General features: G+C 42.7%; 2 protein-coding genes across 6 annotated transcripts in view; one reads left to right on the top strand and one right to left on the bottom strand.

Moving 5' to 3' along the window:
• Positions 1–12,784, bottom strand: part of Naa15-16 (N-alpha-acetyltransferase 15/16) — a 35,136-nt gene that overhangs the window by 19,484 nt on the left and 2,868 nt on the right. Inside the window, exon 12 of one of the 2 annotated variants that reach the window (XM_066290347.1) lies at positions 4,370–4,411. The exons of the other annotated variant lie outside the window; for it this stretch is intronic. Coding sequence (XP_066146444.1) covers positions 4,370–4,411 — 42 coding nt within the window. The remainder of the gene's footprint in view (positions 1–4,369; positions 4,412–12,784) is intronic. 2 annotated transcript variants of the gene reach the window in all.
• On the top strand, positions 5,190–12,536 carry LOC136343556 (uncharacterized). 4 transcript variants are annotated; one of them, XM_066290343.1, is made up of 9 exons: positions 5,190–5,414; positions 8,746–8,924; positions 8,974–9,136; positions 9,187–9,363; positions 9,413–9,608; positions 9,688–9,861; positions 9,970–10,067; positions 10,356–11,031; positions 11,197–12,536. In XM_066290343.1, the coding sequence occupies exons 2-9, from the start codon at positions 8,746–8,748 to the stop codon at positions 12,417–12,419; spliced, it is 2,886 nt and encodes a 961-aa protein (XP_066146440.1). In that variant the 5' UTR covers positions 5,190–5,414; the 3' UTR covers positions 12,420–12,536. The 4 variants fall into 4 exon arrangements, with proteins under 4 accessions (XP_066146440.1, XP_066146443.1, XP_066146441.1 ...); XM_066290344.1 differs by having other exon boundaries at positions 5,200–5,344; XM_066290345.1 differs by lacking the exon at positions 5,190–5,414 and adding an exon at positions 6,580–8,665.

Here is a 12,784-nt window from a genome sequence, read left to right as displayed (position 1 = left end):
ACTTCTTAGCGAACTTTGAAACACGTTTAAAGCCATTATCATGTTGAAAGTAGCGCCTAAGAGGCGTAGCCTCAGCTGAATAAGGTATCATCGCACTCTTCAATGTCTTGATATGTGAACCTATCCATATTGCCTTCTATTCGACCAAGTGGTCCAATACCGCATCCAGAAATAACCCCAGATCATTACCGATCCTCCGCCATGTTTGACAGTTCGAATGGAGTATTTTGGATCACATCTTTTCCCTTCGGGACGTCTTACATATCTTTTCCCATCCGAATTGATCAACTTAACTTTTGACTCATCACTAAAAATGACCTTTTTCCAATCGTCAGTCCAAGATCCGTATTCTCTTACAAGATTAAGATAGGCCTTCATATATACATATATATATTTTTTTTCACTAAGCAAAGGTTTCTTAGCAGGTCCTGCGGGTTTTAACCCGCCATTCTGTAGTCTTCTTCGCACAGTCCGCGAATTTACCCAACAAATTTGGTCCTCGTCTAAAATGCCTCTTATTTCTCTGGCAGTAATGAATGGATTTCGCTTTGCCTGTCTTAAAATTAATGTCTCACCGGCAATAATAGTCTTTTCACGTCTTCCAGTTTCCCCTCAAGGGAGAGCATTGCCGTGGATGAGAATTTTTTTAACGATTCGTGAAACGGCAGCTCGCAACAGTGAGTATTCTCTGGCTAAATCGGCTTGACGAATGCCTCTTTTCATGATCAGCAATAATTCGGGATTTTCTGTCACTCAGTCAAGCAACTCCTGACGGCATTCTAGCAAATTAAGTAAGCGCAAAGTCAATTTACTGCTAAAAGCACGATAATCGAGAAGAATCAGTTTTTAAGCCTCTAATTGATACATTGTCAATTCATCTTTGACCAGCCTCACTCAAAGCCCACTATTTGCTATACGGGGTGTTTGGTTCGCCGATGCACACCCGAAAGAGGGCGGCAGGTAAGATGATGGTGAACGTATCTGACCATATATACTATAATACAGAGTGTCGCGCATTTCGAGATATCGCCATTTTTCCGAATTTTACCAAATTCACTCTTCACTTCCTTGTAAGTTACAATGACAATTTAATAGAACACTTGTTGCGACTCTATCGGTTTCGGCGTAAACTTGAATGTGTATTTTATCGATACCAAACAGGTAGTAGAATCTGCAAGTGAAAAGAAAAAAAAATGTGATGCTTCAAAATTCCAAAAATGAATTGAGCTTCTGCGCTCTTCCGCCCTCATAGTGGCCTTGGCCGTAAAGTAGCACAATGTTCGCTCGCGCGATCGTTAAATGTGTGCTCATTCTATCTAACAAATTTGACGTGTCAAAATGGGCAACAGCTATGAAAAGAATGACAGCTTATTAAAAAAATAAGAAAAAAAACGTTATCACTGAATTTAAGCGTATACGGGCGGGTCACTTGAAGGGGGTTTGATTAACGTGAGAGCGTCAGTAGTAAATCTAGATTCGGCTCGGAGACGGTGCGTTACCGCGCATGTGTTGATTGATAAAAGTTGGTCAATTTTCAATCCCCCTGTATGCCCTACGGGTATGTGACACGCATTCATTAGCGTCCCGCGCAAAGGATGTCTGTACATCAAGTTGTAGATTTCTTAAATTGTGGGGGCTTTCGTTGCTGCCACCATCAGTGCGGGAAAGCTACGCATTACCAACGCAAATTATTGCTGCGGAATGAGCAGTTCCTCTACACGGCGCGCAGCACTGATTACTGCAATTTTATTGCCCGACTGCAGAAACTTGATCTACAAGGTATTCATCGGCACGTCAATTAACAATTTTTTAAAGGAAAAGGTAATGGTTTGGTGTTTTCTCTCAAAATAAAAATTCTTAAATAACATCCATTACCGTTTGGAAAATGCTCGACGTCTTCACCCGCTAATAAATTTCGTTTTATTTTGCCAACGTAAACCCTTAAGGGCAGTGTTTACATTATTCAAATGCACAGGCATCCCACACTTTTCCCGCGCTCACAACCCTTCTCACCCACCATTTTTCTCACACCTTCATGGCACCGCAGTGATAAGCAGTCCTTAGTCCTCGGCGCTAACAAATCACACCAATTGGTGTGACTATGAGGCGGTAGAAAATATATGAGGTTCACATTCGGTGGGAAAAGTAAGATTTGGGCAGTCTCGCATAATCTCTCACGCAACGCCTCTTCGACATCTCTCCAATTCTCTTTTTAACTCCTGCAGTCTCGGCAGGATCCCGATACTGCTCTCAATTCACATAAGATTTGTTCAAGAAAACGGTGGTCGCTTGTGGTTTTCTAGTTTACTCCAATTTTACACTTCGTTGTGACTTTCGTCACTTGTACAGTAGTATTGGAAATTTAGTAAGATAAATATGAGTCTGTTGTTATCAAGTCTGTTCGTCCTGCATCGGCTCGGCGCCAAATGAGCTGTGGTCCTTCGAACAAAATAAAATCTACGCAAAAGAGATACTCGGCACTGCCCAACCAACTGTGCCGCCCTTGTGTCTGGGGTGGGACAGCAGGGAAGACGCGAATTTGTTCGAGATGCCCACGCTGACACCCCGCCCAACGAGGGACGTCTGGTGGATGTGTCTCTGTTCCTGATGCAGAAATAATGTCAATTTTATCCACATGGATTGCCTGCTCTTGTACGGGTCGATCCATGCAAACACCGCGATGCGGGCCAGATACCCACACCCTCGTCACGTCTTGCAGGCACAGTGTTCACGTGTTCAGTCGGGATATGCACAGTGTCGTTAAACGATCGGGATTCTGTGCGACGAGCGAACCAAGTCCCCTCGACAGGACACGAGTGGGTTAAGGCAACATTTCCTAATGAGTTTCGTACGAGATGATTGAATGGTTTTAGTTTTTCGCGATGCTGTCGACGGCAAAATGTTGTAACCGACACGTACATTAATGAGTGATCAATAATCTCTACTTCAATTAACACGTTCGCCACGCTCTCGAGATAAAAAGTCTCGATTTTGAGCTGATCCCCGCAATTGGTACGGTTCATTAGATCACTATTAGATCAATCGACATTAAATCCTGTTTGTAGACAACAACAAAGTGTGAAACTCAATCAACCGAGATTCGAATTTTCCTTTCAAGTTGAAGGATGCGCGTTCTCAAAACGGCGGTAAAAGTCAAATCGATCGTCCGACCCGGCAACGGTCTTCGACTTGCGGAAATCAAACTTTACCTTGGACGTTTAGGTTGATACGGACATTCGTTGGAGGTACAAGAACCCCGGAAATGGCGACCAACTTGGCATTGTTCGATATCAGTCGAGCCGGGCACAGGGCACGATTTGATGGGGCCCCAAGAGCGAAACACGAAAGGCGCGCGCTCTTCGGCCTTTTTTTCACGTTGGCAGTGCCAGAAAAAGCGCTTTTTTTTTTTTTTTTTTAATTATGATTACTGTGATTTCTTTGCGAAACCCCTGCGATATCCAGAGCATAAAACAATCGAGTTTAATGGCCGCCGGTCAGCCATGGCCAATTTATCAATATTTTGGTCCGAAATCATTGGGGCGTGCGGAATCTTATTGTCGGAACTTTTATTTTCATCACGTATACACGTAATCGCCGCGGTTCCATGTGGGTGCACCTTTAAGTCAAGTCACATTACCAATCGCGTGCTTTGCCCAAGAAAATGTTGGTTGCCACGATTTATGTTATTTGATCTTGTTCGATATTTCCCAGGGATTAGTACTTAAATGCAGGATAAAAAGTGAAAAGTGCAAGTACAATTTTCACTGTTCTCATTGTCGTGCGAGTACCTACACGAGTAAGTTCAGGGTCGTACCGAGAACGCCGAGGTGCAACTGCGTTCTCAAATAGCTGGACCGTGAAATTTTGCTTAAGCCGATCTTTGTTGTAGATGGTCAAGGTGATCGCATTAATGCTGAAACGGTCCTCTGAGGATACGTGAGCGTTTAACAAAGTTGCGGAAATGGCCGACGTCGCGAAATTAGGATAATTAATATTGAAATTGCTCTCGTGCTATTTTCGGCCTAAATACGCCTCTGCCGTGCCTGAACAATTTGCGTAAATCAATGGCATCCCATCGCTCTCGAATAACATAATGTATTCGTGAGAACAAGATTTGAGACAATGCGGTGTACTTATATGTAAATAAGCGTAAAAATTTTCTTAGACTATATTATTAAGCTCGATTCTTGGATTAATTAAGCAAGGTCAGTCGCACGATCCATCACCGCGGTTTCTCACAAACCAGCAGCTGACAATCTCTTTTAGCCCTTCAGCGAATCACAATCCCTTTGGGCCTCTGTCCCGGCAGTCAAATAATTAAGAGACGCTCGAGGATAAACTGCGCAATTGATAATTATGTTGAACTTACCTTGACGCAACGACCAAACGTTATGAAAACTAGACCACCTACCTGCAAAGAAAAAAAAAATTAATCACGCAAACTGAGGGCATTTATGTGGATCTTGACCATAAAGCATTTCGGTACTACGCTCGTTTAATAAGGGGTAACGATCACGTTACTCAAAAAACCGCCTAAGATGCCTAATGACTTATCTCACTTGGCTGACGTGTAAAGGTGGCTACACCTTAAACCTACAACGACACCATGATTCTTTGTATGGCTCTGTATCCTGGGTGCTTGTGCAGTGTCATCTATGCGAGTACCACCTTAAAACCGTCGCACCTTACCCCAATTATCGCCCTCGGCTCAATCGAGGCCAATTAGTATCGAGGGCGTTTTCCGCGTAATTGCGACTTACGAGGGAACTCTAATATCAACTCAAAACAGTTCGGCAAATGGAGTGTGACGTTGCTAAACTTATTAGCAAATAGGAAATGGATTTTGTTGTGAAAAGAGCTGTTATAATCCGTGTCGCATATTGCAAAGCCCAACCACAACATTTCCCATTTCCTTGCGACTACACTAATTCGCTCATTGAATTTCAGACAATTAACGCCGAACTGGAACCAGGACCTGGATTCGTAATCCTTTTTTAAATCCTCTTCAAACCTAATTGGGAAAAAACGACGAACAGCAATTAACGATCAATCCATAAACAAAACAATTTGCGCGATTATCCATGATGAATTTGGCCGATTCAATTCCACTCGGTATCTCGTAAACAATGAAATTCCCCACCTGATGGGGTCCGACCACGGTGCCGACTTCTTCACGGTGGGCTACCGGCCGCCAGTCAAGATTTCGCTCTGGGGGATACCACGCGAGCTTACCTGTTCTCAGTAAGAAGGAATTCCCTGTCTTGGAGGAATTCCCTCTGATGGTACTCAGGTCGAATCATGGGGATCCGTATGGTTTAGTGATGAGTCGATTCGTAGTGATAACGTGAGTTCCGGTGGCGCTCGAGCTGAGTGTTTGGTTCCTTCGTTTTTAGACTGGATTTTTTAACATTAAGGTATTTCAATAAAAGTTGCTTTAAACGGAACTGCACAGAACAAACCCCGTAATTATTACAGGAAACAGAGCATTCGAAAATGATTATTTACAGCAGCTGTAGTCTGTAAACCGGCCGAGTACTAAACGTAGCTTTTCCTTTTCTTTAATTGCCACATAAATGACAGTACCAAGAACCGCTCCAGACGCAATTAAAATGGAAATGTCGGCCGAGAAATTTCCTTAACAAAGTTATAAAACGATTTTAATTATTGTTAACAACGGCCCAGTTTCGCAATAGTTGTTGTATAACCAATAAATTTCAAACACAGACATTAATTTTGAATTTTCGTGGTTCCGTACTGAATAGCAGGCAAATCGTGAAAAATCTACCGGGCAGAACTGATTATCAACAGAACCATCAATTAAAGCTGCTGCTTTTAATTATTCACCCGATGAGACGGTTAAAGAGAGGCTTGGGGTTTAGCAGCAACGAAAACGATATTATTAAAATATTTAAAAGCGCATTGTCTTCATGAAATTTCTACCACGTCCCTGAAGACAGGACAATGCGTGCAAATGAACCAACTTGCACTGTCATTGCCGAAATCTTAATTAGATTCTTTTCAAATTTGGGACTAGAACGGGACTGTGACACAAGCAAAATGGTTCTCACTGTTCTCAGCCTTAGGCTGAATGGAGAAACCATCCAAAAAGTTGGGAAAATGGTTATTATATTAATAAATAGTGGGTAATGTTAGTTGTTATGAGTGATCTGGGGACCAAGAGGCAAATTGCTAACGTGCCGTTAACTTTAACATCAAAACCAGTTCCCATGCAAACCAAGGTTCTGACCAATACTCGCCTAGGCTCTATTTCAAAGATTCCATGGACACTGATGGTAGGCAGTGTTGAAATATGACGAACATTAATAATTTGGCCCTACAACGACAATCCTATGCGAGGACAGCAAGGGGTGATTCTCCTCACCTTTCCATTAAAACAAAGTTGAACCACTTTGAAATTATTAACTTAAAAGTTAGTACGCCCTTCCAAGTATCGGAATAATATATTCCATCACCTGAAATTAACGTTTTTTTTTAATTAACAATTTAACGAACGTTTAAATATTCCGCATATAATTCAGGCGAAGCACCCATTTTCGCCCCAGGAGAACAGTTGAACGTAAAACATCTCGTGTCGGCATACGTCGTTCCAGAACACACACGTGATAGAGGAAGATAGAGACGTGACGAAGAGCGCCACTTGTGATTAGCTGTAATAGATGACAACCACACAGCGGGGGCAAATCCAAATCTTACGAGACAAATCAAAATTTTACGATTTGGCTTTTAAAATGTAGACGAAATTTGAGTGAAGAAGAATTCTATTAAATGGGTGTACACTTCTACCCCCCAAAAAGGACGTATTCGGAGTTTTCGAAAATCCACGGTATATCTGACAAGGTGAGAGTCTCTCCACATGGCACTGGTGCAGTAAAAGGTGCCACATGCGTTGGTAACCATTTGAAATACCGAAATGCAAATAAAAAAGGTATGAGTGCGAAAAGTACTCGTTATGTCGGCTAGTTTGAATATAACCTACGAGAACGTGATCCCGTAACAAGTTTACGTCCATTTTCAGCTCGAACTGCTCGCAAGATCAAATGGCAAACGAATGCCTACGCCCATAAACTTTAGCCATAACCGCAGACTAAATCCAATATGTCCAATTAATAACTGCTTGATCCAGTTTACTCAGCATCTGACCCCTATAAATCACGGCGTTTTGCGCATCTCTGACGCACTTTAACGAGGTAGTACCAAAAACAATATTTAGTTTAAGATTTAGCGTAATTAGCCGCAGCTTCAAAGCTATTTAATGCAAATGCTTGACCAGTGAACAAACAAAAAATACGGGCACCAAACAAACAGAGACAAGGATCAATTGCGCCACTGAAAAACGCGGAAAGCGATAGTTAACGATCGTTTAGGGCTATTAAACCGGTTGTATTTTTGAATTTGAAACTTAATGGTCCGGATTTCGACACAAAAAATTGAACCGGCAGTTCATAATGTAATTTTCGGCAGAATGACATATTGTTAGAACTGGTCTAGTTCATAAAGCGATTTATGCAACTGGAGCGAAAGAGTTCCTGTGTATTGTTCTTGCAATGATCCCATGAGTCATCTGGCCAGTGTTGCGCAAAGGCTCTCCGAAAATATCTATCAAGAATGCAATGAAAACCGATTATAACCCTATACGATTTCCTGCAGTTAACCGAGCTACTTAGGTTTTAATTGCATATAACCTCGGGATATATGGGCGTGCCCGTTAAAACAGAGCTGAAAAATTTGGTATGTTACATGAAACTATGACCATCCAAGGCTACGTTCGCATTTTGCTCAAATTATACATATCAACCGCCAGAGATAACAAAACAAAAAAATACCGTGTAATTAACAAATTAGCATTAATTTAAGCTTTCAGTTGACAGCTAATAGTTCATACTCAGCTTTTGCACAACAACTTGTCCATTGTTCGTTTGGGAAATTTTGCCTTATTGTCTCGCTGCAAGGTGTTTTGGTTGATTCGCCTACATTTTCCTATTTAGTTCACACCAAAAACTCTCCGATTTGACCTTACAGCAAAGATAATTGTGGCTGCAGACCCCCTGGTTAAAATAAAAGCCGCACATTCCACAAACTACAATTAAGCACTATAATTTGCTCAAGTGTGCGATCAATATTTCGACATAGATCGGATATTCTTTAGGCTGACGCCCGAAGAGTAATTTTGAAATATCAGATCAAGTTAATTTTTTTGTGCAATATATCAATGTTTACACAGTTAATAGCAGAGACCAATGACCTACCCAGTCACATACCAAATGAGACTTTTCCTTATTTACTACCATTCTGGGCTATAACTTTATTTAATAGTTTACCGCCCAAGTAAACGTATATATCGACTGCAGGAACAAAAAACGAAAGTGAAATGCCCTGCAAAGCAAAATTCGCGTCCAAGAAACGTGATTGGACTATTTTTTTCGGCCTTAGATAGGTATCTATTAGAAACCTAAACGTACGTCTACTGACGACATTACGGACAAAACGGCCTCCAAGACGACCAGATTTAATGACCACTGATAATTTGTCTTTTACGAGGCAGGCAAAGGACAAAGCTTGAAATAAATTGATATTGCCGAGTTATTAAGGCGCGTTAAAAGGACTGTTAAATATCAGTGCGTTCTGACGGCCTTGGCAGAACTATGTAGATACAAATGCAAATTGCTGTTTAAATAATGTAAGTGTGAAAGTACCGCCTCATAAAAAACAGATGTGATTAATTAGATGCGATATCGGCACCGATGGCCTTACATCTTCGCCCTCATGTTGCATTTGACTGTTTGTTTGGCAACTCCGAACGCTCGTTTACATCCCCTGCAGAGGCAATTGCACCGCTTGGTTGGGGGACACTTGCGGATTTTGGACCCAGACCCCAGTGACGATTCCGAGTTGATTACTGCCAGGTAAGTGACGAAATCCAGTTTGATGAAAGCAAACATTGGAGCACTTTAGTGCCGGAGAAAACACAAAAAAACAGAACACAGGCAAAGGGGGGGACGACAGGAAAACGCTGTCGCAGCAAGTGGCCGACGGCAAGTATGGGTTGATTCAGAAGGAGCTGTTCAAGAAACCACCCAAAAAGCCTGGGATTATAAGTTATGCTCCTAACCACGAGGTAACGTTAAATTAGGATTTTTAGAAACGTCATGCGATGGGCTTTTTCAGGTTCCAAGCGACAATATCGCGACCCTCGGAGGACTGACAAAAAACGACATTTGGTTGGCTGAAAACCACCTTTTGGTCATCAAAGGTGGTGGCTATCCGGCGCACGACGACTCCAAACAGGATTATGTGGGACAACTGTGGCAGCCATTGGACGATTACAACGCACCCCTGCATCAAGTACGACAGTAAATTTGTATTTGGCAGGATTAACAATATCTGCGTTCAGGTAAAAATCCCCAAAAATCCGGCGGTCCCGCCGCCCTTTCCTGTCCAACTCACCGACGACGGGCCCCTTCAAATCCTGGGCACAAACTCTTCGAGAACGCTTAATGCGTCTGCAGAAACGCCGGCCTACGCCCTACCTCCCCCGCCAGGTTGGGACGGAGAAATCCCCCCGCAAAGTCAATATTTCCCGGACGCAGGTAACCACAACAAAAGCATTAACAGCTTCGTCATCAATGACTACCACTCATTATCATCCTTCGACTAACTCATATACAGGCTCTCCCAATTCCGATCCGGCCAACCCTTCTGCCGGGGAAGTTGCGGTGTCAGTACCTGTCTCGGGGGAACCCCCAGGGGGGATGCCGTTCCCCCCCACCTTTTTGAACGGCAGTTTGCCGCCTTCGTTCGCGCATTTACCTCCTGGGGTAGCGATACTACCAGCTCCCCTAGGTAAGTGTTACACAAGAGCCATATCATGTATATGAAGAATCATTATTTGAGTTAACCGCTCTCACAACAATTAAAATTCGAAGTTATCATTGACTTTGGACGTTTTAGAGAACGCAACGAACACAGACATCCTCGACGAAGACGACCCATCAATATATTATCCTCCGCCTTACAGTTTTTTCTACCCCAAGGATAATTCAAGTTTGGTAAGTAATCTCTCCCAATCCTTAACACCCTTACTAATAGACTTCATTTCTCGCTATTAACCCGTTTAACTGTTTTCTTTCTTGTAGGTCTTTCTATGGGATTCTGTCGCATTCGGGCTGCAAACTACACTAACACTTACTCTCCATCGATGTAGTCACTAACCTTTAAAATCTAAACTAATCCTAAGCTAGTGCGCTTTCTTCCTTACAACCTCACAAAACAAGTCTTCTTCTTTTCTTCATGGGTCTTCACATGTCATTTTCTGGCTCTACAATTGTTATTTCTAGGTGCCACCCGGTCCGTTAGTACCGGGTATTATTTTGCCACCGCCCCCAAAATTCTTTGCGCCCCTCGAAGAAGATTCCGCGACAACCACAAGAAAACCCATACATACCACTAAACACGTCACTACAACACAAGCAGCCACCACAACGGAACGGCCTCTGGGCAACGAAATTGGCTCTACTAAAAGACCAACAAAAATCGTTCCTACCAAAGTTTCTGTTGTTAAGAATTATAGTAAAGTCACTGTTAGGGTGCACACCTCTAGAAGACCCCAACAGAAACCACTACTTGAAACTACCAAGTTGCTGAGGACAACCATTCCGACCACGGGAAGGCCGAAGATGATTACCATTCTGCCAGTTCATGTGAATAAGTTGAATAGGACCTATCTGCCTGTGGGCAAAAACAGGAGACCTCCGGTTACAGTCCTAAAACCGGTGAAAAACGAATTGCTGCCACCAAAAGAGCAACCGTACAACAACGAAATAAGACCTAGACCGGTGAATTTGGACCAAATCAACAGACATCGACCAGATTTCGGGGCAAATAGACCGCAGCGGCCTCAATATAGGGAAAAGCAGTATAATGGGGCTGTAACCACTCAAGTGCCTCTCAAATATCACAAGACGAATGTGGAGGTTAGCTCGGTGTCGCCGGGGCAAGAGAAGTTCCCTATAGGTATGTATTTGCGGTAAAAAAAAATGGGTTAAAACTAAGCCAAAATGAGGAAATGCTATCATATGTAGGCAAAAGATGAAACTCGGCAATCAAAATTTGGTGAAGGATTTTTATTCTTTGCAACCAAGATACATCACATCATCAAATTAACACCACCCCTTACAGGTTTAAGGACACAGCATCCCAAATCCACTCCACCTCCCCAGGCTAATTTCTACTACTACGAGGAAACCGATCCAGCCCTAAATACCATTACTACTGAAGATCCGCGGCCCAAGCAAAACCAAGATTACTACAACGACTGGAGCCCTATTTTCGTTGATGTCAAACCCTCTCCGCCTCCTCCTCCACCGCTAATTAGAACACCGGTCAATAAACCCCAATACATTTACGTCACTGGCCGGCCCTACGAGAGCGAAAAACCTCGATTTCGTTATGTGCCTCAGAGGCCCAAAAACACTTTCAGCATACACATCGCAAATTTGCAGAGCCAACTACAACAGCACTACAGTACCCACAGGCCTACGCCCAAGCCCGTGTATCAGTATAGTTTTGAGGCTCAGAATTACCGGAGGCCTGAAGGAGGAAAGGCTTTTCGGCCCTCTCCATTGATGGACGGAAGTGACGACAGTTTCAAGCCAATTCCTCAGTACAGTGTGCAGATTCAACCAGCCATTGAAATAGTGCCAACTCAGAGGCCTAATTACCAGCAGGTGCAGCAGCTCAGCGTAGATGAACCTTCGTATTTCAGTTCAGAACGACCTCCACAGCAATATTTCCAAGAAGAGCAAAAAAAGAAGCCTGCGTATATTTCCGATCCATTGCGATATTTGCCGCAACGAAACACTGAAGTGGTGGTAACTCCTTCAAAACCTATAGCTGAATTCTCTTATGAAGTCACCCCAAATCCAGTCAATCAGGGCTATTACACAAAACCAGACGAAGGCTATTTCGACGAGAACACGAAACAGTACTTTTCAGTCTTTGGGAGAAAATTGCCCAGCTCCACTACTCCTTTACCTCCAGTGGAACGTCCCCCTTTGAGGCAACGGTATAAAGATAGGCCTCTAAGTTTGGAGAGTGACATAAAAGTAAATTACGCAGAAGTGAGGCCTGCAGTTGAGGGCCAAAGCGAACCCATTAAAAATGATAACAGGGCGGAGATTGTTAAGGCCATAGAAATCACACCGCCGCCTTTCAATCCAAGAGGCAGGGAACGTTATATACATTATCCTCTACCGGGGGATCAGGGGGCGCACTTTTATTTCCTCACTCCTCAGGCCGAAAGGAGGAGGCAGGCTGGACAGTTTTTTTTTGAAAGAGAAGGTAGAATGCGACGAGAAGAATCTAAGATGGAAAAGGAGGAAAGAAATGATAAGACGTCATAATGTGCCTGATAATGCGGTATGAATTGGTCTGTGATCAGTTGTAATTTTAGAAAAGAGACATTTATAGGATGTGATACCCATTAAGGAGAAAGTGCACTAGAGTACTCTCAAAAGTTTCCTCAAAACGGATTTATAATGTAAAGTATTAATTTATTGTAACTATTTTTCTATTTGACCATATTTTAGTTTGTAAAGGATGTACATAGCAAATTGGAAAATATAAGAAGAGTATAAAGCAAAAGTTCATTTCTTTTTAATTTAAAGAGTGAGCCATTAGAATTTCAATCAATGTTTCAAGACAAGGAAATAATTGCCATGGTGAAAGAACCAATTTGTAAGAATCACAATACTCCGATATAAAATCT

Source organism: Euwallacea fornicatus, chromosome 15, assembly GCF_040115645.1.
Source record: "Euwallacea fornicatus isolate EFF26 chromosome 15, ASM4011564v1, whole genome shotgun sequence".
Classification (NCBI taxonomy): domain Eukaryota; kingdom Metazoa; phylum Arthropoda; class Insecta; order Coleoptera; family Curculionidae; genus Euwallacea; species Euwallacea fornicatus.
The sequence above is the reverse complement of the archived record's forward strand: the minus strand, read 5'-3'. Positions and strand labels throughout refer to the sequence as shown.

What these genes read in the sequence shown, in the direction of transcription:
- LOC136343556 (XM_066290343.1), top strand. Translation starts at nt 8,746, where the DNA reads ATGCGATATCGGCACCGATGGCCTTACATCTTCGCCCTCATGTTGCAT. An exon ending in GTTATGCTCCTAACCACGAG is followed by an intron (nt 9,137 to 9,186) that starts GTAACGTTAAAT and finishes GGGCTTTTTCAG; the next exon opens with GTTCCAAGCGACAATATCGC. An exon ending in CCAAGGATAATTCAAGTTTG is followed by an intron (nt 10,068 to 10,355) that starts GTAAGTAATCTC and finishes TGTTATTTCTAG; the next exon opens with GTGCCACCCGGTCCGTTAGT.